The sequence below is a fragment of the Eleutherodactylus coqui genome, chromosome 6 (genome assembly GCF_035609145.1).
Source record: "Eleutherodactylus coqui strain aEleCoq1 chromosome 6, aEleCoq1.hap1, whole genome shotgun sequence".
NCBI classification, from domain to species: Eukaryota; Metazoa; Chordata; class Amphibia; order Anura; family Eleutherodactylidae; genus Eleutherodactylus; species Eleutherodactylus coqui.
This window is the reverse complement of record NC_089842.1, coordinates 14,541,986-14,566,488: the sequence shown is the minus strand read 5'-3', so window position 1 is coordinate 14,566,488 and position 24,503 is coordinate 14,541,986. Positions and strand designations below refer to the sequence as shown.

At 51.0% G+C, this 24,503-nt stretch overlaps 1 protein-coding gene across 2 annotated transcripts in view; it reads left to right on the top strand.

The window, feature by feature from the left end:
* Positions 1-1,401: 1,401 nt before the first annotated feature.
* Positions 1,402-24,503, top strand: part of ATP13A2 (ATPase cation transporting 13A2) — a 46,754-nt gene continuing 23,652 nt past the window's right edge. Inside the window, exons 1-5 of one of the 2 annotated variants that reach the window (XM_066606335.1) lie at positions 1,402-1,470; positions 22,859-22,935; positions 23,024-23,191; positions 23,404-23,462; positions 23,690-23,807. In XM_066606335.1, the coding sequence (XP_066462432.1) occupies positions 1,461-1,470; positions 22,859-22,935; positions 23,024-23,191; positions 23,404-23,462; positions 23,690-23,807 (432 nt within the window). In that variant the 5' untranslated portion in view covers positions 1,402-1,460. Of the gene's footprint in view, positions 1,471-16,567; positions 16,670-22,858; positions 22,936-23,023; positions 23,192-23,403; positions 23,463-23,689; positions 23,808-24,503 lie in introns of those variants that run through there. The other variant, XM_066606336.1, reaches the window with a different exon arrangement.

The window sequence follows — 24,503 nt, the reverse complement described above, 5'->3', positions numbered from 1 at the left end:
CATCTTTTGAGCGATAATCGTTGTCTAAACGCGCGGCCCTCGTGCACGTTCGCTCATCGCTAACTTTTTAGCAACCTAAAAATCAGCGATGAGCCTTATCAGCACCGCAGGCTGAGTTCTCAGCGGGATACCGCTGGTACTATTGTTTCAGCTGGTATCCCGCTCTGAGAACACAGCAGAAGTATGCAGAAGACAGCGCTCCAGCTGTCTTCTGCATACCAAGCTCAGAGCTATATAGCAGCTGAGCGCTCCAAGAACACAGCAGAAGTATGCAGAAGACAGTGTTCCAGCTGTCTTCTGCATACCCCGCTCAGCTGTATACCGTCTGAGCGCTCCGAGAACACAGTAGCTGTGTACAGAAGACAGCGTTCCTTCTATCTTCGGTATACAGTGTGAGCTTCATTTACACACCAATAAGCTCTTATTGGGACAACGGAGGTCCTATGGATGAATGCATATCAGATGTGAGGGAGGAAGCGTAGATTAGAACATTGGATCCAGCTTTCCCAGTATCCTGAGCGGCACATGGCTACAGATGGTGGAGGGACGCTTTACCAATATCTCTATCTTATACCTATCATCACCGTAGATTCAATGAAGGGGGAAGGATGTCGGCTCAACTTTTCTAGTGTCCTGAACGGCGTCTGATTGACACTGGCCTCAGGTCTCCCCTCCGCACACGTGATGCTGGATGGCGGCGGCGAGGAGGGTGAGTGTACACGACGCTATTAAACCATTGGACTAATGGCGGATTCTGCTTTTCGCCCTATTTTTAGCCTCTCTTAAACTCTGGGTGACTCGGTGAGGGCGGCTAAACACGGGGCGACTCCCTGTAACACCAGGTGAGTCAAACACGCCAGCTACATGTGTCACCGCTAATACTGGTGTAATATGCGGCAGGACTGCTACCTCCGCTGGGCGGAACGTAAGAAAGGACATTTAACGCTTTGGGACGCCAGGGAAGCGCCGCTGAGGGAACGGTGAAAATATTACAGGAGTTTAAAGAAAGTAAACAAAGCTGTTGCCCGTAGCAACCCGTCACGGCGCGGCTTTAGCTCTGTATAAGCAGTATAAGGGATGGCAGCCGCTCTTATTGGTTACACAATTACATGAACCCGTTATATTTATATCCCACTCACAGGACACTATAGTGTTAATAGATGGAAAACCCATTCACAATCTACGGCCAGTGAGGGGCGCCCACAGCAACCAATCGGCTTCCAGCTCTCATTTCTTCAGGGCAGGTGTAAGGATGAAAGCCGTGCTCTGATTGGTTGTCCCTGCAGTGCTGCCCTGTATAAACTCAGGCTGGTACACCTCACAGTCTCCTCAGTATAAACGGGCTGGAGGAGGAGGAGGAGGGGCTGCAGGAGGAGGGAACTACATTTCCCGACATGCCCCGCGCACAGTCCCACTGCCGGCGGCCGTTAGAGAGATGACAGCGGAGTGCGGGTGTCAGGATGGAAACGGGTAAGAGCCTGGCGATACCGACAGTGTCTGGGAGGGGGTGAGGGGCGCTGCGTGTTGTGGTGGGCATCGTGACCGGTGTGTGTTGGCACAAGACCTATGGTGGGGGTATAAGTGGTTACTGCGGTGTTCGTGGGGGTATTCCTGGTTCTGGTAGGGGTAGTAGTGGGTACTGAAGGGGGTAGTAGTGGTTACCATAGTGGTGGGCACTGGTGTGGGTAGTAGTGGTCACTGTAGTGGTGGTCACTGGTAGGGGTAGTAGTGGGTACTGCAGTGGTCGTGGGGCTATTTCTGGTTCTGCTGGGGGTAGTAGTGGATACAGTAGTGGTGGGGGGTGTGTGGTGTGTGTAGTAGTGGTGGGGGGGGGGCGTAGTAGTGGATACAGTAGTGGTGGTGGGGGGGGGGGTGTAGTAGTGGTGGGGGGTGTAATAGTGGTTACGGTGGTGGTGGTGGGGGGGGCGCGTAATAGTGGTTACGGTGGTGGTGGGGGGGGGGCGCGTAATAGTGGTTACTGTGGTGGTGTGGGGGGGGGGCGCGTAGTAGTGGTTACTGTGGTGGTGTGGTGGGGGGGCGCGTAGTGGTTACTGTGGTGGTGTGGGGGGGGGGGCGTAGTAGTGGTTACTGTGGCGGTGTGGGGGGGGGGCGCGTGGTAGTGGTTACTGTGGTGGTGTGGGGGGGGGGCGCGTAGTAGTGGTTACTGTGGTGGTGTGGGGGGGACGCGTAGTAGTGGTTACTGTGGTGGTGGTGGGGGGGGGGCGTGTAGTAGTGGTTACTGTGGTGGTGGTGGGGGGGGCGTGTAGTAGTGGTTACGGTGGTGGTGGTGGGGGGGACGCGTAGTAGTGGTTACGGTGGTGGTGGTGGGGGGGACGCGTAGTAGTGGTTACTGTGGTGGGGGGGGGGCGTGTAGTAGTGGTTACTGTGGTGGTGTGGGGGGGACGCGTAGTAGTGGTTACTGTGGTGGTGTGGGGGGGACGCGTAGTAGTGGTTACTGTGGTGGGGGGGGGGGGCGTGTAGTAGTGGTTACTGTGGTGGTGGGGGGGGGGCGTGTAGTAGTGGTTACTGTGGTGGTGGGGGGGGGCGTGTAGTAGTGGTTACTGTGGTGGTGGGGGGGGGCACGTAGTAGTGGTTACTGTGGTGGTGGTGGGGGGGGGCACGTAGTAGTGGTTACTGTGGTGGTGTGGGGGGGGGGGGGGGCGCGTAGTAGTGGTTACTGTGGTGGTGGGGGGGGGGGGGCGCGTAGTAGTGGTTACTGTGGTGGTGTGGGGGGGGGGCGCGTAGTAGTGGTTACTGTGGTGGTGTGGGGGGGGGGCGCGTAGTAGTGGTTACTGTGGTGGTGGGGGGGGGGGCGTGTAGTAGTGGTTACTGTGGTGGGGGGGCACGTAGTAGTGGTTACTGTGGTGGGGGGGGGGGCAAGTAGTAGTGGTTACTGTGGTGGTGTGGGGGGGGGCGCGTAGTAGTGGTTACTGTGGTGGTGTGGGGGGGGGGGGCGCGTAGTACTGGTTACTGTGGTGGTGGTGGGGGGCGTAGTAGTGGTTACTGTGGCGGTGTGGGGGGGGGCGTAGTAGTGGTTACTGTGGCGGTGTGGGGGGGGGGGCGCGTAGTAGTGGTTACTGTGGTGGTGTGGGGGGGGGCGCGTAGTAGTGGTTACTGTGGCGGTGTGGGGGGGGGGCGCGTAGTAGTGGTTACTGTGGCGGTGTGGGGGGGGGGCGCGTAGTAGTGGTTACTGTGGTGGTGTGGGGGGGGGGCGCGTAGTAGTGGTTACTGTGGTGGTGTGGGGGGGGGGCGCGTAGTAGTGGTTACTGTGGTGGTGTGGGGGGGGGCGCGTAGTAGTGGTTACTGTGGTGGTGTGGGGGGGGGCGCGTAGTAGTGGTTACTGTGGTGGTGTGGTGGGGGGGCGCGTAGTAGTGGTTACTGTGGTGGTGTGGGGGGGGGGGCGTAGTAGTGGTTACTGTGGCGGTGTGGGGGGGGGGCGCGTGGTAGTGGTTACTGTGGTGGTGTGGGGGGGGGCGCGTGGTAGTGGTTACTGTGGTGGTGTGGGGGGGGGCGCGTAGTAGTGGTTACTGTGGTGGTGGGGGGGGCGTAGTAGTGGTTACTGTGGTGGTGGGGGGGGGCGTAGTAGTGGTTACTGTGGCGGTGTGGGGGGGGGCGCGTAGTAGTGGTTACTGTGGTGGTGTGGGGGGGGGGGGCGCGTAGTAGTGGTTACTGTGGTGGTGGTGGGGGGCGTAGTAGTGGTTACTGTGGCGGTGTGGGGGGGGGCGCGTAGTAGTGGTTACTGTGGTGGTGTGGGGGGGGGCGTAGTAGTGGTTACTGTGGTGGTGTGGGGGGGGGCGTAGTAGTGGTTACTGTGGTGGTGGTGGGGGGCGTAGTAGTGGTTACTGTGGCGGTGTGGGGGGGGCGCGTAGTAGTGGTTACTGTGGTGGTGTGGGGGGGGGGCGCGTAGTAGTGGTTACTGTGGTGGTGTGGGGGGGGGGCGCGTAGTAGTGGTTACTGTGGTGGTGTGGGGGGGGGCGCGTAGTAGTGGTTACTTTGGCGGTGTGGGGGGGGGCGCGTAGTAGTGGTTACTTTGGCGGTGTGGGGGGGGCGCGTAGTAGTGGTTACTGTGGTGGTGTGGGGGGCGTAGTAGTGGTTACTGTGGTGGTGTGGGGGGGGGGGGGCGCGTAGTAGTGGTTACTGTGGTGGTGTGGGGGGGGGGGCGCGTAGTAGTGGTTACTGTGGTGGTGTGGGGGGGGCGCGTAGTAGTGGTTACTTTGGCGGTGTGGGGGGGGGCGCGTAGTAGTGGTTACTTTGGCGGTGTGGGGGGGGCGCGTAGTAGTGGTTACTGTGGCGGTGTGGGGGGGGCGCGTAGTAGTGGTTACTGTGGTGGTGTGGGGGGGGCGCGTAGTAGTGGTTACTGTGGCGGTGTGGGGGGGGGGGCGCGTGGTAGTGGTTACTGTGGTGGTGTGGGGGGGGGCGCGTGGTAGTGGTTACTGTGGTGGTGTGGGGGGGGCGCGTGGTAGTGGTTACTGTGGTGGTGTGGGGGGGGCGCGTGGTAGTGGTTACTGTGGCGGTGTGGGGGGGGGCGCGTAGTAGTGGTTACTGTGGCGGTGTGGGGGGGGGGCGCGTAGTAGTGGTTACTGTGGTGGTGTGGGGGGGGGGCGCGTAGTAGTGGTTACTGTGGTGGTGGTGGGGGGCGTAGTAGTGGTTACTGTGGCGGTGTGGGGGGGGGGGGGGGCGCGTAGTAGTGGTTACTGTGGTGGTGGGGGGGGGGGCGTAGTAGTGGTTACTGTGGTGGTGGTGGGGGGCGTAGTAGTGGTTACTGTGGCGGTGTGGGGGGGGCGCGTAGTAGTGGTTACTGTGGTGGTGTGGGGGGGGGGGGCGCGTAGTAGTGGTTACTGTGGTGGTGTGGGGGGGGGGGGCGCGTAGTAGTGGTTACTGTGGTGGTGTGGGGGGGGGGCGTGTAGTAGTGGTTACTGTGGCGGTGGGGGGGGGGGGGCGCGTAGTAGTGGTTACTGTGGTGGTGTGGTGGGGGCGCGTAGTAGTGGTTACTGTGGTGGGGGGGCGCGTAGTAGTGGTTACTGTGGTGGTGTGGGGGGGGGGCGCGTAGTAGTGGTTACTGTGGTGGTGTGGGGGGGGGGCGTGTAGTAGTGGTTACTGTGGGGGGGGGGCGCGTAGTAGTGGTTACTGTGGGGGGGGGGGGCGCGTAGTAGTGGTTACTGTGGGGGGGGGGGCGCGTAGTAGTGGTTACTGTGGGGGGGGGGGGGCGCGTAGTAGTGGTTACTGTGGTGGGGGGACGCGTAGTAGTGGTTACTGTGGTGGTGTGGGGGGGGCGCGTGGTAGTGGTTACTGTGGTGGTGGGGGGGGGCGTAGTAGTGGTTACTGTGGCGGTGTGGGGGGGGGCGCGTAGTAGTGGTTACTGTGGTGGTGTGGGGGGGGGGGGGGGGGCGCGTAGTAGTGGTTACTGTGGTGGTGGTGGGGGGCGTAGTGGTGGTTACTGTGGCGGTGTGGGGGGGGGGGGGCGCGTAGTAGTGGTTACTGTGGTGGTGGGGGGGGGCGCGTAGTAGTGGTTACTGTGGTGGTGGGGGGGGGGGGCGTAGTAGTGGTTACTGTGGTGGTGGTGGGGGGCGTAGTAGTGGTTACTGTGGCGGTGTGGGGGGGGCGCGTAGTAGTGGTTACTGTGGTGGTGTGGGGGGGGGGGGGGCGCGTAGTAGTGGTTACTGTGGTGGTGTGGGGGGGGGGCGTGTAGTAGTGGTTACTTTGGCGGTGTGGGGGGGGCGCGTAGTAGTGGTTACTGTGGCGGTGGGGGGGGGGGGCGCGTAGTAGTGGTTACTGTGGTGGTGTGGTGGGGGCGCGTAGTAGTGGTTACTGTGGTGGGGGGGCGCGTAGTAGTGGTTACTGTGGTGGGGGGGCGCGTAGTAGTGGTTACTGTGGTGGTGTGGGGGGGGGGGCGCGTAGTAGTGGTTACTGTGGTGGTGTGGGGGGGGGGCGTGTAGTAGTGGTTACTGTGGGGGGGGGGGCGCGTAGTAGTGGTTACTGTGGGGGGGGGGGGCGCGTAGTAGTGGTTACTGTGGGGGGGGGCGCGTAGTAGTGGTTACTGTGGTGGGGGGACGCGTAGTAGTGGTTACTGTGGTGGTGTGGTGGGGGGGGCGTAGTAGTGGTTACTGTGGTGGTGTGGGGGGGGGCGTAGTAGTGGTTACTGTGGTGGTGTGGGGGAGTAGTGGTTACAGTTGTGAGTACTGGTGGGAGGTAGTAGTGGCTATTGCCAGACTGGTGGGGTATCCCTTGTGTGTGATGTTCTCTTCCCATAGATCTATAAGGGATGTTTCACGCTGCGTTTTCATCTCATCTGACTTTCCATCTTGGGGTTCATCTTCATCGCCCCCAATGCCAGATGAGGCCCCCCCTCCCCATGTACTGATAGGGGGCGCTCGGCTCCTCTGTTCTGCCTTTGTAAAACAACGAATACAAACAGGAAACCGCAAAAAACTCAGACCAAATGGACTTTGACTCCTAAAGTCCAGCGTTCCATCAGAGGACCGGCTCTGGCAATGTAGATGGAACCCCAAAGCGGAAAGTCGCAGTGGAGATGCAAATGTGTGTTTTCTGTCTGTGGGGTGACTGTATACGGACCGCCCGCCCGCGGACCCCTATATGTAAATCGGTGCATTCAGACGTGCCGCGTGAAGAGGAAAAAAAATCTCCGTATGTCGTTTTTCGGTTCGTATTTACATTCCAGAACCGTGCATGAGAAGTCTATGGAAGTGCGAGTGAAAAAAATAAAATAAAAATGTAGCGAAGAGCGTAGCGAATACAGTGAGACAAGAAAAAGTGATATTAGGGTAAGATCGGCGCGCGAGATTTGTGCATTGTGAGATGGACAGACGTGTACCAACGTTAACCTTTACCTGCTCTCACTTCACGCGCTGCCTGCGCTTCCTCGGACGTTACTCGTAGGGTCACCTGACATCAGCCGCCGTCTAACCGCGTAGCTGAATGCACATGTGCTTTTACAGCTGTTACTCGCCGGGTCACTTGAGATCGCACTCTGTCCAGGCGCTTGAGCGCATGCGCGTCCAGCTTAGCGGCCGGACGGCGTCGGATGTCAGGTGACTCAGAGTAATGGCCGCAAAAGCAAATGCGCATTCAGCGCATGAAGTGAGAGCAGGTAAAGGTGGACGTTTGTACGCAAGATCGGACCTCCTTCGACACAGCGCCTGCGGCATTTCAGCAGAGGATAGAATATTAATATGGCCGTCCGTGAAAAGCAAGAGGCGTGCCTGGCGATCCTTTTAATACAGTGCGGGAAAACTTCAACATTATCGTAAAGGTACCGCGGCGCGTATATAAGCACGTATGGCGGTATAGTCGTCTCATTATCAGCGCTATTACATGTAGAGGAGAAACCTGCCGACCGCGTCCCTTTAATCTCGGCCATGTTGCTTTAATACCTAGTTTTCTCCGCAGCCCGTTGGGCCTCGGTTCGCGTTCTGCTCCGCTCTGACGGTTGCTGCGGTGTTGAGAAGTAAATATGGTTTATCTCGTGGGTCTTGTAAACATGGCGGCTGTAGTTGGTGACGTAAATATGTCTGAAGAGATGCCGGTCGCGTCCCGGAACCACGTGTGGTTGGTGGTTAGTGGCGACTTCCAGTCATATGTGGGGAGAACGTAGAAGAAGTTCAGTAGTTCCCTATGAGGAGGAAAGTCCCAAGTAAACTTTAGTAGCTCCATCGGGGGAGGGGCAGGGTGCTTCACCCCGTGTCCTTGTGTAACCCACCACTTCATGGTCATGTAGTATCCTCGTGGCTTACGCCCGTCACATGTTGCCTTCTCTCTCCGCTGTCGGCCATGTCACGAGTTCTAGGAGTCTGAGAAGGAGTTCTTTGTGTCGGACCTTGAGGTCGGGAATCGGTGACGCAGCGTACGGTTCAGACCCTGCCGGAAGGCGTGCTGACCCCCGGGGCGCCTCGCATCTTTATGTGCAGGAATTGCGTCTCTTGCAGTTGTCTTCGCCTACTGGGTCAGTCGCTCCTGGAATCGGTTGGACCACAATGATGGAGGTGAGCAGCGCTGAGGACATTCATCCCTCCACAGCTGCGCTCCTTAATGCCTCTCTGATGCGGATGGAGGCAGGAGAGCGGCTGGTGGGATGTCCTGCCCGTCAGTGGTGCAAACTGTGCCATAGCAGCCGGGCAGGGGAACCTAGCATGCCATACCCCTCCTAGTTGATGTCTCCATGATCTTGCACTTGTAGCCGGACTCTCTTCTCAGATCTTTCCTTCCACGTCCGCGATGTCGGCGATTACAAAACCTCAATGGGGAGACTTTAACTTTGAGGAAGGTTTCTTGTGAGTCAGCAGATGAGGATCCACGTGAAGTCCACGGCTCGAGGTTACGTGCGGGGTACACCCGCCCCTTGGAGGCCGCACCGAGCAACTTACAGGACTTCTAGCAACAGGTTTTATAATGAATCTCCGCAGCCGTTGGCTATATATCACGTATCTTATCTGTTTGAGGTCACATGGCCAGCGTGAGGCGCTCATCCTTCATGGAGGGCCGTGTCACATTGTGTCCTCGGCTTCTTCCTCTTTTTATGTACTTGTTTGACTCTGCAGAATATCTCGGTGTTGTATAAAGTATTAACCAATCCGCTGATTTCTGCGCGCCTGCAGATGGCGCTAACGGTTTATCGTCTCTTCTGTCACTCGCACGTTCCTTCTACCCTGCACAACTCGCCATGGGTCTGTAATCTAGTGGCGCCCTCATTTGTTTCTCCCACAGCATGATTTTGCTCATCCTGAGCCTCATGGTTCATGACCACAATGTCAGAGCTTCAGTGGCAACTGAGACCTCGGTGAGTGTAATATTGTATGCAAATGGTAGATGGTAGAGCAGCAGCTTTCCAACAGGTGGCGCTGCAGAGCACCAGCTCCTATTTGCATATCAAATTTCCCAGAGGAGCATTGTATGGCCTATAAGTCCCCCCCACCTACTCGGCGCTCTCCATAAGGAGAAGCGCTACACATCCGGACTTGTATATCATGTTAATGTGGGCGCAGTTCATGGGTTGCCACGCGTGTGTGAGATGAGTAACCCCAGAACAGCAGGATGGAGCGTGAAGTGTATGTAAACACAGTGGATCTGGCGTGAAATATGCGCCAAAATCCTCCTACAATAACCGTCCATCGCTGCCTTCATAGGGTGACTGCGCCCGTCCGTGTGAACGAGCGGTCCAAGAAGCTCCGACTGGTATCGCACTTGCAAATCGGCGATTTTTCTATGCGAGAAAGAATGGGCAATCCTTGACCCAAATCACCCAAAACTGGGACAGATTGTGATTTTTCTACCTTGCAGTATTGCTGGGAGAACACTTGCCGTGGGATTTAACCCATTCTTTTAATTGCTATTTCTCTGCATCTTGCGACGCACAGAAATTGCGCATTAAAGTGGCCGTGTTTGCACCCAATTACGGATATTTCCTTCACAGATCTGCCAGCAGGATTGTGCGGGGAGAATAGTAACATATCGCTGCTTTACACCGACCTGCATCGAATTCCGTATGCGGATTTGCCAACTGACAAGGACTGAATCTGTGCGATCCGTGGCGTACCGAGCGCTGCGCCGCAGATGTCTGCCGCGGTTTTGGAGTTGGAATCCGCACGGAAACATCTGTTGCAGATTCCGTCTTGTGACTTTATACACAAGAGGACAGTCCGGGCCGAGACATTGATGATCTTGGATGAATTTCTTCTACAAGTAAGATGGACAGTAGGGGGCGCTGGCCAACTTCTAGAGGAGGTGACCTGTCATGGATGTAATGGCCACCCTCAGATGTGACTCTGCACGAACGCTGTAATTGGCGCTCGGCTCTTCACTTTCTTCATGTCGTTCTTCAGAGCCTTCTGATTATTGAGGTCAGTTGTCTCGCTCGCCGGCGTCTGATCCGATCTGAGCGCAGGGAGGTGACGTTATGTAATCCCGCTACGGCAGATATAATTAAAGGGCCACTAGCCCTAAAGCCGGCAGCTTCTGATATGCAGTATATGCTCACAGACGGAGATATGGTGCAGAAAGTTTTACAACGGCCCCATTCATCTGATTAGGGCGTCCTGCGGGTGAGTGCCGCTGACTAACGGTCACAGGAACCTCTGCAACAAGTCTGCAGTGTGTGAATATGCACTAACGACCCTCCTGCGGTCACATGACCAGTATTCCTCCCAACGTTAGTTTATCCAACAGTTCAGCCATGTAATAAAAGGGTCGACGAACATGCAAATACTCGTTATCATCCGATGGGTGACATAAGAAAGCGTATTGATCTGCTGACCGTCTCACCGGTGACAATGGAACAAACCGCGTACAAATGACTGTTCTTCGTAGCTGCGCTTCGCGGCCCGTGTGAACAAAAGCGAATTCGTGACAAACAACATGTTTGTCAATCTGTGTTTGTTTGGTCGGGCTGCGAAGCTGCCCACATAAAAGAACCTTAACAGTGCCGGTGCTGTGAAATCTTTGCCTGGGCCATACCTTGCTGATGCAGTATAACTACCTTGTGTCTTGTTGCTGTGCTCAGTACTGCATGGTGTATGAGCTGGGATAGGAAACTGTCTTCCACAACCTCTCCTTTATAGCAGTTTACATGTTCCTCATCCAGTTTTAAGCCTCCTACACAGCTGATTCTGTTTCAGTTAATGGCTGTATTTCATCTTGCATATGCAAATAATGATCACTGTCTGTTTGGTATAATTGGTTAGAGGGGTATTCCAGGACCCATTTATTTATTTATTTTTTATTGATGAACGACAGGTCCTCAATACATGATAGGTGGGGATCCACCGTAAGGATCCTCGACGATTAGGTGATTCCCAGGGCCGCTGTCGCTGCGGTCAACACAGGAAGCAGAAAGCGCTGAGCATTGCATACTGGCCCAGGTCGGTACTGCAGGTGCAACTCCTGGAATACCCCATTAATCAGACACCTGCTTATAATCCCACTAAATCCCGGACTGTGTACAAGTACCTACAAGAACTGGTGCCGCTGTTAATGTAAAGGAGGGTCACACGTCACTCTGCATTTTGTTAATTAACACAAACTATTAACCCTTTCCAATCCAATTTGTATCCTGGTTTTCCTAGTGGGCTTACTCTTTTTTTGCTGTTACACAACAGCGCTATATGCTGGCTAAAGCCAGTACTGCATGAGGTGACACGTTGGATAGGCTCCGACAGCAGAGAGGCTGGCAATATACAATAAGAGAACCCCGACAGAGGTCTTCCAACAACTGAGCTGTACAGCCTTAAATCATAATGTCTTCAGAGGTCAGACAGTGGATTGGAAAGGGTTAACACTTCTATTCTTGATATCCTTCTTATTTTGCAGCATTCTTTTCTCTCCTGCCTAAATCTTTTGCACCGTACAGTATGTGATATGAGACCTTCCTGCTCCCATGGATGGTTTTTAAACTTGGTCACTTATTTCGCACTACAGCCTCTCCCAGCTTGAAAGGGCTGATAGCTGCAAGCAATTGACTGTTAAGCAAATGAAGAGACGTTTGCCTGCTTGCGCCCCTGCCTCGGGCAGCTGGTGGCAGTATGGTACATAGCGGGCAGGGATTGGGCTGCTGGCTGCAGAGATAAGAGCGGCCGCTCCAGGCTTTGATTTGGTTAATTGCATCGGGGACGGCGGATAAGTGTCCTCTTCACACAGGATGTTCCCGGACTCCTAGCAACCTGTCTTCTCTGTCACACGGGGTAATCGCTGCTGGAGCCACTTCTTTGGGTCTGATTACATAACCGGAGTATTCACCAGGTAAAGGGGACTGCGGGTGCGATAATATTCATATAGAATGTCTGGAGCGGTGAGGTTTCTTTCTGTGGACACCTGCAAGTTGGCATGGTGGGATTAAAGGTGCCCGCACACCACCAATACAGAGCCTCGTGTGGCACAGAGTATTAGGGCAGCAGAATGCAGTCCTAAGCTCTCACTCACGACCTGAAGGTTGTGGATTTAATCCCCGCTTGGTTCAGGTAGCTAGTTCAAGGTTGGCTCAACCTCCCATCCTTCCGAGGTCGGTAAAATGAGTAAACCAGCTTCCGGGGGGGGGGGGGGGGGTGTGTCTGGAAGACTGTGGCAAAACAGTCACGATGCGACGTCGCCCTAGGAGTCAGGCAAGACTCGGTGCTTGCACCACCAACAACTGCCGGCCCTAATGACAACTGTTTCCATCGGCTAATCCAAATGCACAAACTCTTGCTTAGCTAACAACGGTTTTCCCCAAAAAACCATACTTGTGGACACTTGGCCGAATGTTTGTGTTTGAGGGAGGTAAGCTGCAGTCAGACACCTGTGGCTTATCCCCGGGGTACGAAAGGATCAGACATTGAAATTTAACATCCCCGATTCTTTCCTCTGACATCATCTGTTGAGATAAAGTTGAGCCGCCCCCATACACATCGGTGGTCCGTCCCCGCTGCTATCAGTGCCTTCGGATGACTAGACTCTGTGTCTATGGGAAGCCTTAGAGCGCATGCAAATCTCCCCTGGAAAATCTGCATCGCCCACCAGCATACTTATTATATCCTCTTCCATTTGCATAGATACAGTGTATTACGTTGTATTTCCTCAAACCACCAGTCTCCCGGTATCGGCAGCGGATGCAATAAATGTTGGCTCTGTTGGAGCTCTGGAGATGTTCGATACCGATGGTCTGGCATTGATGAAATTTAGGGGTTAATTGGTGGCGTTTTTCTCCGTCGGGTCATAGTTGTATTACAGGACTGGTTGAGGTCCAAGCGAAGTGGCCCCTGCAGGACCGGGGGACCATCTAGGATGACTGGCCGTCGCAGGTTGATCAACCGTCCGGACTCTGCAATCCTCTCCTAAATGTTTGTTCTTCGTGACCCACAAGCTCGCCGTTACGTATCCGCAGCCTGGTTTCCGGTTAATGATTCACCGGCAGCAGATTATTGACGTCGCTGCAGGTCAGTAAAACATTAATAATTGCACTGATCTAGTATTGAAGAACTTCTAACCGGGCACTCCATTATTTTTTTTAACTCCTGCTCTCCCGCGCCGGAGAGCAGAAATTCAGCTACGGGTGTTCGGCGGATCCGGATGGCTTCCATAGGCTTCAATAGAAGCCTGCGGGAGACCAGCACTAAAAATGGAGCATGCCACAGGTGTTTTCCCGCACACGCAATCCACGCCTGTCCAATGCATCCCTATGGGGCGCGGATCACACTGCGGGAAAAACGCTGCGGATTTTTAATCCCATTTAACCAGTGGTCAGGAGGCCTTAATGTATACCTAATTTTTTTTTTTTCTACAGCTACTGCTTGTTTTTGGGGTAGGGCTTATATTTCAAGCTCTTCCCTTCTCCTATAGAGTTGGGGTTGACCATCTCGCTCAGAGGAGTGGGGTGGCTATTATGGGGAGTATGGGAAAGTACTTTAGGCTTCTTCTCTCCATAGGACAGCTATTAGTAATGGCATGAAGCCACTACACTACGGACAGAGTGATCTACTTCCTATGCTGTTGGTATGGGTGGGGATCCCAAGTGGCGGACTCCTACCAATCCTCTATTGATGATCCATCTCGAGGACGGGTCATCAGGAGAGAAAAATCCCTAAATCCCGGACAACCCCTTAATACTTTGTAACTGATACCTGATCTGTGTCTTTAGGTTGATGGCGTCTGCTCATCAGCGCCCGCTGAGTAAAGGCCCATTTAGAGAATGATTATTGCTCAAAAGTTGTATTTTGTGCGACTTTTCAGCGATAATTGTGAGCATTTACAACCAAGGTGATCGCTTAAACATTGAGCAATCACCTTGCGCTCCGAGCAGGGGATGCAGAAGACAAGCGGGGCCGCTTGTCTTGTGCATCCAGCTGTTCCCCCGCTCGGAGCACCCGGCTGTTATATAGCCGAGCGGGGTATGGAGAACGCAGCTGGACCGCTCTGTTCTTCATACCCCGCTGTCTTCAGGGAGCGGGATCCAGCTGAAACAATAGTATCAGCTGTATCCCGCTGTGAATCCCTGATAAGGCTCATCGTCAGCACGCTGAAAGACAACGGTGAGCGACAGCTTAACGACAACTGCAGGATGTCAGTGCAGCTACACACAACGATTATCGCTCAAAACATGGCTTTTGAGCGATAATCGTTATCTAAATGGGCCTTTAGAGATCTCTTTGGGCCCATCTACATGGGCTAATGATGTGGCATGCACATGTATTTCCCCAATCGTCTGCCCATGTAAGAGCTGACGAATGATCATGTCTTCTATAGCCACATAGAACCGCTCCCTTGCCGGTGGCCCATGGAGATCTGCTGATGATGATGATGAGTGCGTCCTGTTTGGGGACAAACTATTGTTGGTCCTTATATTGTGCACAAAAGGAACAGGCGCTCCCCTAAATGATCTTGTCCTCCAACGATCATTACCGATTATCTGCTCTCCATGTCACATGGTTGCAGGTGTAGCAGCCTTGTGATACTACGGTATAGGTGCAGGTCCTCCAGCTCATGGGATAGTACCTGGGATCTTGTCTATTGGCTTTGCTCTATGCAGATAGGAGGATATAATAATGTACCTGGCAATTATATGCTGTATACAGAGGAAATGCTACAGAATGCTTAATAGTATCATGCAGGTAGGAAGATTCTTCACTATTGTATTCCATAGGAGGCAGTATTATAGTAGTTATATTCTTGTACATAGGGGGGCAGTATTATAGCAGTTATATTCTTGTACATAGGGCGCAGTATTATAGTAGTTATATTCTTGTACATAGAGAGCAGTATTATAGTAGTTATATTCTTGTACATAGGAGGCAGTATTATAGTAGTTATATTCTTGTACATAGGGGCGCAGTATTATAGTAGTTATATTCTTGTACATAGGGGGCAGTATTATAGTAGATATATTCTTGTACATAGGGGGGCAGTATTATAGTAGTTATATTCTTGTACATAGGGGGCAGTATTATAGTAGTTATATTCTTGTACATAGGGGGCAGTATTATAGTAGTTGTATTCTTGTACATAGGGGGCAGTATTATAGCAGTTATATTCTTGTATATAGGGGGCAGTATTATAGCAGTTATATTCTTGTATATAGGGGGCAGTATTATAGCAGTTATATTCTTGTATATAGGGGGCAGTATTATAGTAGTTGTATTCTTGTACATGGGGGGCAGTATTATAGTAGTTGTATTCTTGTACATAGGGGGCAGTATTATAGTAGTTGTATTCTTGTACATAGGGGGCAGTATTATAGTAGTTGTATTCTTGTACATAGGGGCAGTATTATAGTAGTTGTATTCTTGTACATAGGGGGCAGTATTATAGTAGTTGTATTCTTGTACATAGGGGGCAGTATTATAGCGGGCAGTATTATAGCAGTTATATTCTTGTACATAGGGGGCAGTATTATAGCAGTTATATTCTTGTACATAGGGGGCAGTATTATAGCAGTTATATTCTTGTACATAGGGGGCAGTATTATAGCAGTTATATTCTTGTACATAGGGGGCAGTATTATAGCAGTTATATTCTTGTACATAGAGGGCAGTATTATAGCAGTTATATTCTTGTACATAGGGGGCAGTATTATAGTGATTATATTCTCGTACATAGGGGGCAGTATTATAGAAGTTATATTCTTGTACATAGGGGGCAGTATTATAGTAGTTATATTCTTGTACATAGGGGGCAGTATTATAGAAGTTATATTCTTGTACATAGGGGGCAGTATTATAGTAGTTATATTCTTGTACATAGGAGGCAGTATTATAGTAGTTATATTCTTGTACATAGGAGGCAGTATTATAGTAGTTACATTCTTGTACATAGGAGGCAGTATTATAGTAGTTATATTCTTGTACACAGCGGGGCAGTATTATAGTGATTATATTCTCGTACATAGGGGGCAGTATTATAGTAGTTATATTCTTGTACATAGGGGGCAGTATTATAGTGATTATATTCTCGTACATAGGGGGCAGTATTATAGTAGTTATATTCTTGTACACAGCGGGGCAGTCTTATGGCAGTTGTATTCTTGTACATAGGGGGCAGTATTATAGCAGTTATATTCTTGTACATAGAGGGCAGTATTATAGCAGTTATATTCTTGTACATAGGGGGCAGTATTATAGTGATTATATTCTCGTACATAGGGGGCAGTATTATAGTAGTTATATTCTTGTACACAGCGGGGCAGTATTATAGTGATTATATTCTCGTACATAGGGGGCAGTATTATAGTAGTTATATTCTTGTACATAGGGGGCAGTATTATAGTGATTATATTCTCGTACATAGGGGGCAGTATTATAGTAGTTATATTCTTGTACACAGCGGGGCAGTCTTATGGCAGTTGTATTCTTGTACATAGGATGCCCTATTTGTTCTGGGAACAAGGCTGCTCTGGCTGATTTGTATGTATTCGGTTTTTGGTATTTGTACCACCATCTCCTGTGTTCCCTTTCTTCTCTCCCAGCATCTGCAGCTGTCAGGTCAGATGGAATAACCTGTTCGGGAGGCTGTCCGTCAGCTTTTGTTGGCTGCCATGTGGCGGTTTGTGAGCGGTGGGTGTGGTTGGGCACATTCCCTGTGTATACAGCTTGTCACTGCAGTCACACCTGTTACACAGAGCCAGGGCAGCGCAGGTGATAGTCGTCATATTCCCCAACTGCCGGGACCTGGATGATCAGCGGCTGACTCTTGGGTAGGTGTATAGGTGGCCGTAACCCATCTAATGTCACAGGGAACAAATGTGTGTATATATAATATATTCTTCTCAGACCTTGTTGGTGTCTGCAGGTGAGTGAAGACGGCACGGCTCACAATCTCCAAGCTAAGGCGGGATTCGTACTCACTTAGCTGGTTTGTCTTGTAAGGAGGCTGCTTGGGGTCCCTACAATGTGCCGGCAGGGATCCGGCCTGTGCTGGCGGTGACTGATCATCAGTATGACGACTATTATCCTAAATCCCTCATCCTCTAGCAGGAACGGGCTTTATAGGCAGCTTATTATGATGGTTTATGTGCATTAAGAGCAATGCAAGGTGGATCACTTCCTCAAATTGCAGCTTCTCCTGGCCGGCTGGAACCCAGGAGACCCTAAGTGGCAGCGTGTAATCATTCCAGGCCACCGAAATAGTAATATTCTAGTCGTCTGACTGCACACACTATTGCCTTTTCTATTTCAGAGGCTTGCATGTTGTCAGTTCCAGACCTCCAAAGCCCCCTGATGTGTAATCAATGCGGTCAGGCAGGAATCTCATGTAGTTGTTCAGCAAGTTTGCTGTCGTCGGAGGTCAGTAATTCTTGTGGTTGTGACAGTATTGGGTCCTGGGAGCACATAAATACTTAAGAACAGCGATGATCCGACAGTCACTTTCACCATGTACTGATCCTGCATTACACTCCAGAGCTGCACTCACTATCCTGCTGCTGGTGCAGTTACTGTGTACATACATTACTTATCCTGTACTGCTCCTGAGTTACATCCTGTATTATACTCCAGAGCTGCACTCACTATTCTGCTGGTGGAGTCACTGTATACATACATTACTTATCCTGAGTTACATCCAGTATTATACTCCAGAGCTGCACTCACTATTCTGCTGGTGGAGTCACTGTGTACATACATTACTTATCCTGTACTGATCCTCAGTTACATCCTGTATTATACTCCGGAGCTGCACTCACTATTCTGCTGGTGGAGTCACTGTGTACATACATTCCTTATCCTGTACTGATTCTGAGTTACATCCTGCATTATACCCCAGAGCTGCACTCACTATTCTGCTGGTGGAGTCACTGTGTACATACATTTCTTATCCTGTACTGATCCTGAGTTACATCCTGTATTATACCCCAGAGCTGCACTCACTATTCTGCTGGTGGAGTCACTGTGTACATACATTTACTTATCTTGTACTGCTCCTGAGTTACATCCTGTATTATACCCCAGAGCTGCACTCACTATTCTGCTGGTGGAGTCATTGTGTACATACATTACTTGTCCTGTACTGATCCTGAGTCACATCCTGTATTATACCCCAGAGCTGCACTCACTATTCTGCTGTAGGTGCTGGAAGCCGTCTAGTGAGTACAGAGTTGTGTGGAGGGGTGTTATCTCTACCTATCTTGATTTGAGGCAGCCTGTACCGTGTTGGCATGAAGTAAAGGTTTTCCGGTGTTCATATCCTGTGTCCTGCAGCGTTAGTCACGGCCGCTGACACGTTTCGGTCCTGGTCCTCTGAACACTGTTTGCTCACATGGAGATTAATGAATGTCTTGTATCAGTTAATTAGGACATGTTACTCTATAAATCCGTGTCGGTACATTGTGTTATCAGGAAACACATTGTCCTGCGGACGCTGCAAGAACACGGACTCCTCTGCTGGGACTTGTAGTTCTAGAAGCTGTTGCTCTAATGATTAAGTGGAATTGTTTGGGTTTATTTGGCGCGGCGCCGGTCAGGAGATGCGATGAATATTTTATGTCGCTGGTGGCAGAATTCACCCGTAATTGGCCTGTGAGCGAGGAGGACGAGCCTGCCGCTGCATAGAGGAGCGCATCGCTTGTCAGCGCCAAAAAATGTCGTTGTGGAAAATGTTTTCATAGATTAAAAAGATACAAAAATGAACTTTACATCAGGCTATTAGTCTCTGCTATCAGCCATTTCTGACTGCAGCCTCATAAGGTAGACCAACATGAGGTTCACTTCACGAATGTGGATGTCTTTTATATAAGATTAGAGGCTGCAACTCCCCATCGGACTACAACTCCCAGCATTCCCTGGCAGCACACGACGTGTCATTTGTCCTTTCTGACGCATTTGCTTCATTGTGTCATTATGCCATTTCCTCTTATGATTACCTGAACCCGTTGAGAACTCTCCGCACCTACGTTGCGTGGGGAACGGACAGCCTCTCCATCCACTGTTTTGTATCAGCGCCAATAATTGCTGCCAAGGAAAATGGCATTTGGGCATCTGCTGAGGCAGCCAGTCGGTCGATCGGCCCCATTGATCAGGTTGTAAAAGCGGTTGTAGAGCAGTCAGTCAGGTGTTCTTTCTGGAGTACCTTAGAGGAGATGACGCAGTCCGCTCTGAAACGGGTTGTCCGGCTACTAGACAACATTTGTGCAATAGCTAGAAACGGCCTGTAAATAACAGAGCCAGACTTGCCCGTCCTCTTCTGTTGCTCCGCCGTCCTGATGAGTGTTGTTGAAGGCGATGTTGGCAGACGTCACCTGACCGCTGTAGTCAAGCAGAGGCTGCCGTGTCTCCATTTTGAACTCCTGGCATCATGGCACCAGGATGTAAGCCCCAATGCCAGGAGAATGGGCAGTGATGCTGCAGTGGTCAGGGGACTTTCATTACCATCATCCGGCGGAGCGCAGTGCTAAATCGCTGGGTCCCTGCAGCAGAGGACTGGCGAGTGCTGCTCTGTTAGAGCCATTGCACAAATGTTGTCTGTTAACTGGACAACCCCTTTAATAGATGCACGTGGCATCGCATTGATAATGGCTTCTGCCCATTCATAGAGCTAAAACCACAGAAATGTGCGGCTCAGCTGCGGAGTCCTGCCAGGGTTTTTAGAGGTGGAAGCCACATTAAATTCTGCCCTGTGAGAGCGGCGTACTAGACGACCAACGATGAGGATTGCTCCTAGCCCTGGGGTTGGTTGTGGGCACAGTAGAAGTGGTTTCGGTGGTCATCGCTGGTACCGTTCTCGCCGTTATGTGCGTCAGATGGGCAGTTGTTAGGGTGGTCCTTGTTAAAGCATGAGGTGGGATGTGATGCACAAGTGCTGTGTGTTTCCCATGCCAGTGAAGTGCGCGGGACATCCTTGAAGCCCTGAGAAGCCTGCTGAGGAAGAGGCCGGGTGCGGCCTAAGTGTGTGAGCTGAGGGAATCCCCTGGAGCCTGCTGTCCGCAGAGTGCATGCCAGGGCAGTCGGGTCATTGTAGCTGTGGTAGCTCCGGTCAGGGATCGGCTGAAGCCAGAGAGCGAGTGCCTTTGACTGATAAGCCGTGTGAACTGTAGAGTGTCGACAGAGGATGTACGGCTGGTCAGAAGTAAAGAGACTGTTCTATATCACACGGGCATTGAAGCTAGGAGTGTCGCAGGTACTGGAGATGGTATTAATTTCTGAGATTGCTGCATAGTTAGACTGTACTTGATTCTGCAAAGACCAGCAGGCCGATGCCGCATTGTGAAGATTCCCGTGTCTGTATAGCCAAATATTACAGAATGTGTTACTGTAGTATATGAAACGAACGGCATTCTGCAAATGTGTCCCCTGTTGGAGTGGCGGTACGGCCCGTTTTGGCTGGGGTGGCGGTACGGCCCGTTTTGGCTGGGGTGGCGGTACGGCCCGTTTTGGCTGGGGTGGCGGTACGGCCCGTTTTGGCTGGGGTGGCGGTACCGCTAGTTCTGCCGCTAAGTAAAGGCTTGTTTACCAGCGGGTGCCCTGTCCCTTATCTGATCCCGCACGTGGGCCTCCGTCACAGGGAATGTCCCATCCTCTTATGTGACGCTTGTATAATGTGCTGGGTATTTGGACTTTACCCCGGGACGAGGCAGCGGGAATCTTCCCAGCAGGTGGAAGGGTTTTAGAGATGATTTTCCCCGACGCTCCTCATAAGATCCAACAAGTTCACCCTGAGCTGTCGTGTGTGCCGACCGTTACTGCGCTCTGGATCGATGTAGACCGTTGCTCTCTGTTATCAGTTTAGTCTGACTATAATTGAATTAAAAGGGACTCCACAGCGATCTTCCCTCCATTTGATGTACCTCAGAATGTAATCTATTGCTCTCTGCTGTCAGCTATTTCAGACCGGAGGAAGGCGGCCTGTAGTGTTCTGCAATGAACAGTGTGTCTGTAGTCCTCTAAAGTCTATCCGCCACCATCCGCTACTGTGGGCAGAACTTGGGGGGTCGCTGGTCTTATGAGCCCGGGCAGAAATGGCGCTAACAAGTGTCTAACACTCCTCCATTGAATCTGTCCTCTTATAGATTTACTAGCTGATATACCCGGCTTCACCCAAGTTAATTTGGTACTGGTGTTTATCTGGTGTTCACACGGAAAATCTTAGGAAGTCGTGGTTACTTTAGAGATACGGGAAAAACATATGTTCACTATTTTGCATAGTTCTCTGCGTTACCCAGGAAACACCACGGGGAGGTAACCATGCGGCGTTTCCTTTATATAAAATGACATCAGGAAGTGAGAGAATTAGATTCCATACGTAAAATTTGGACACAAATTCTTTTGCACTTAGAATTGAATAATCGAGTTGGGACCCATTACCTTTTCCTATTTATGACATAATCAATGCCCGTTCCAAATTTCATGTTTCTATGACACCAAGAAGTGAGAGAATTAGATTCCGTACGTAAAATTTGGACGCTAGTTCTTTTGCGCTAGAATTGAATAATCGAGTTGGGACCCATTAGCTTTTCCAATTTATGACATATTCAATGCTTATGGCAAATTTCATGTTTCTATGACACCGGGAAGTGAGAGAATTAGATTATGTACGTAAAATTTGGACGCTAATTCTTTTGCGCATAGAATTGAATAATCGAGTTGGGACCCATTAGCTTTTCCTATTTATGACATAATCAATGCTCCTGCCAAATTTCGGGTTTCTATGACACTGGGAAGTGAATTAGTTTTCGTACGTAAAATTTGGACGCTAATTCTTTTGCGCATAGAATTAAATCGAGTTGGGACCCATTAGCTTTTCCTATTTATGACATAATCAATGCTCCTGCCAAATTTCGAGTTTCTATGACACCGGGAAGTGAGAGAATTAGAATCTGTACGTAAAATTTGGACGCTAATTCTTTTGCGCATAGAATTGAATAATCGAGTTGGGACCCATTAGCTTTTCCTATTTATGACATAATCAATGCCCGTGCCAAATTTTAAGTTTCTATGACATTGGGAAGTGAGAGATTTAGATTATGTACATAAAATTTCGACGCTAATTCTTTTGCGCTAGAATTGAATAATCGAGTTGGGACCCAATTACTTTTCCTATTTTGGAGATAATCTATGCTTGCGCCAAAATTCATGTTTCTACGACATCAGGAAGTGGGAGATCTTTTGGCGAGTCAGTCAGTCAGTCCTTTCGTCGATAGATATAGTTTTTTTTTGTTTTTTTAGTTCTTCTCTCCTGGTGGGGCCAGACAGTAATGGCAGACGTCGTTCTGGGACGTTCAGCACCACAGATGGGTGTCGGAGTCTTCCAGGGTCGACCGCTGCAGTGCGCACATCTACTCGCTCGTCTACAGACCCCGTCCCATAATCTGTATACAAAAACAAGGGAACACTTAGATCGCATAACATTCACCGCGGCGTTTCCAGATTTCTTCACGCCCGTCATGTGATCCGTATGAACCTGCTCTCCTTCTTTATTTTAACAGCATTCGGCTACATTCAGACAGGCGAGAGGCATTCGGCCCGATATCGCGCTTATCATTGTGTGTTTTACCCGTGGATGCGAGGCGGTTTTAATGCAAAAACACCACATCCCTTCTGTGAAAGTCCGATCCTCAATAGAGGATCACAAGTGTTTGCCATTGATTACACAGCATACAAGTGACACGCGATGTCTTTAAGAACCCATCGAAATCTACGGGCGATGCGTCCAAGGAACGCGAAAAAATAGAACGTGCAGCTATTTATTTATTTTATCTCTATCTCGCAGCACCGCTCATGTGTATGGCTCTATTCTGTAGAACGGAGACCATATTTGCATGCGTTTCGCACTTGTGCGCATGTAGCCTTACTGCCATTACCGGTCGGTGTGTCTGGATCGTTCCTGGTCTTCTAGGGGGTCTGATTTTCAGCACTGGTTTTCTACTGTAGATTAATAGATGTTTTTGTATCTGCAGACGGCAGCAAGCTGCTGGGGGACAAGCAGAACAACAACTACGGGACGGTCCCAGTGTTGTCGCCCCGTCCGTGCATGGTGAGTGGTGTTGTAGTGACTGCGCCGTCGTGTCATGTGACTTACACAATGCTTTACTCTCCCCTCATCATTCTTCCCCTTCTTGCAGGAGCTTTATGGATACTGTAGGGTACGATGGCGCACGGTTATCTGCTACCTCTTCTGCATTCTCACTCTGGGGCTTCCATTCATCATCTTCCACTGGAAGCCTCGACTCCTCGTCCTGGCCACCCGCCGCCGCTGCTCCCTGGCTGAAGCCGACACGCTGATTATTAAGGTAAATCTAGTGTGCTGTGTAGTGAGGCGCTGCTGATCTCTGGTTCATCCTACATCTGTTTGGTCTGACCGCTCAATACGTGGCTACATTTGTTGTGACGTCTCGCTTGTCATGTCGCCTGACTTCTCTCCCGTCGCCGGTCATTATCTGATGCTCGGGGTTTGGGATGGATGGGATCTCGCGGGATAACACTGCTGTCTTTGTGATTTCAGGATGTCTTTGGACAGACGTTTATAGTGGAGGTGCAGGAAGAGCATGGTGTGGACCCCAGGTGCGTTAGTATCTCGAATAGATTGACGAAGTCCCCCACCCTTATATAGCTAGGTCAAAACCAATATGGCGCAGAAGTGTTAGCACCCAGCTTTAGGGTCTTATCTGGTGCCTGCCGCAACTAATGGGAGTTCTCTGTCCTGTCTGAGGGACTCTGCGCTGATATCTCGGTGTAGGTAAAAGCATTTGCAGCGTATAGATCTGGTCTATAATTTTTCATGTTTGCAGCCTGCAGGTTGACAACGCCGGGCGGCAGCGAGGTTCAGCAGTGGATGGTAGCGTGGCTCTTGGTGTTGGTGAAGAGGATGAGATGAAGGACACAATTCAACTGCACTACAAGCAGGAGGTGAAGATCATCAACAAGATTCAGGGCAACGTCCTATGTGATCAATTCAGATAGACTCAGGGGTTGTATCAAGAACAACTTTTATCACCTATCCACAGAATAGATGATGAAAGGGATTGGTGGGGGTCTCGCCCGTGCCCCCCTCTCCTCACTGCACCCCCTACAGTGTGCAGGTGAATGAATGGAGCTGCACTCATGCATGCAGAATGCTGCCTCATTCATTTTCAGTGGGCTTGCCGGAGATAGCAGAGTGCTTGGACTCAACTGTTTCCTTCAGCCCCATTCACATAAGTGCAGCAACGCCCTGCATGCACTTCTGCCGCTCCGTTCAATGTGACATGACTGCAGGGAGATTCAACGAGCCTGCAGTGTCATGAGGTGACATGCGTCAGAAACGCTCTCTTTTCTCCTTAGGGAGAGCACCTAGACTGTGAGTGAGGAGACTTAAAAGACCATTTGCGCTCCTCTGGGTAATATGCAAATAAGGGAGATGAAACAATACCTCCACAGTGCCACCTATTGGAAGGCAGCAATACCTAAAGTCAATGTTAGACTATACAAGCCTTGCAACAATGACCAGGAATTGAAAACCAAGTCAGAGCCCATGCACATACATACATTGCTTTCAATTCCTGGTCATTGTTGCAAGGCTTGTATAAAGAGTCTAACATTGGCTTTAGGTATTGCTGCCTTCCA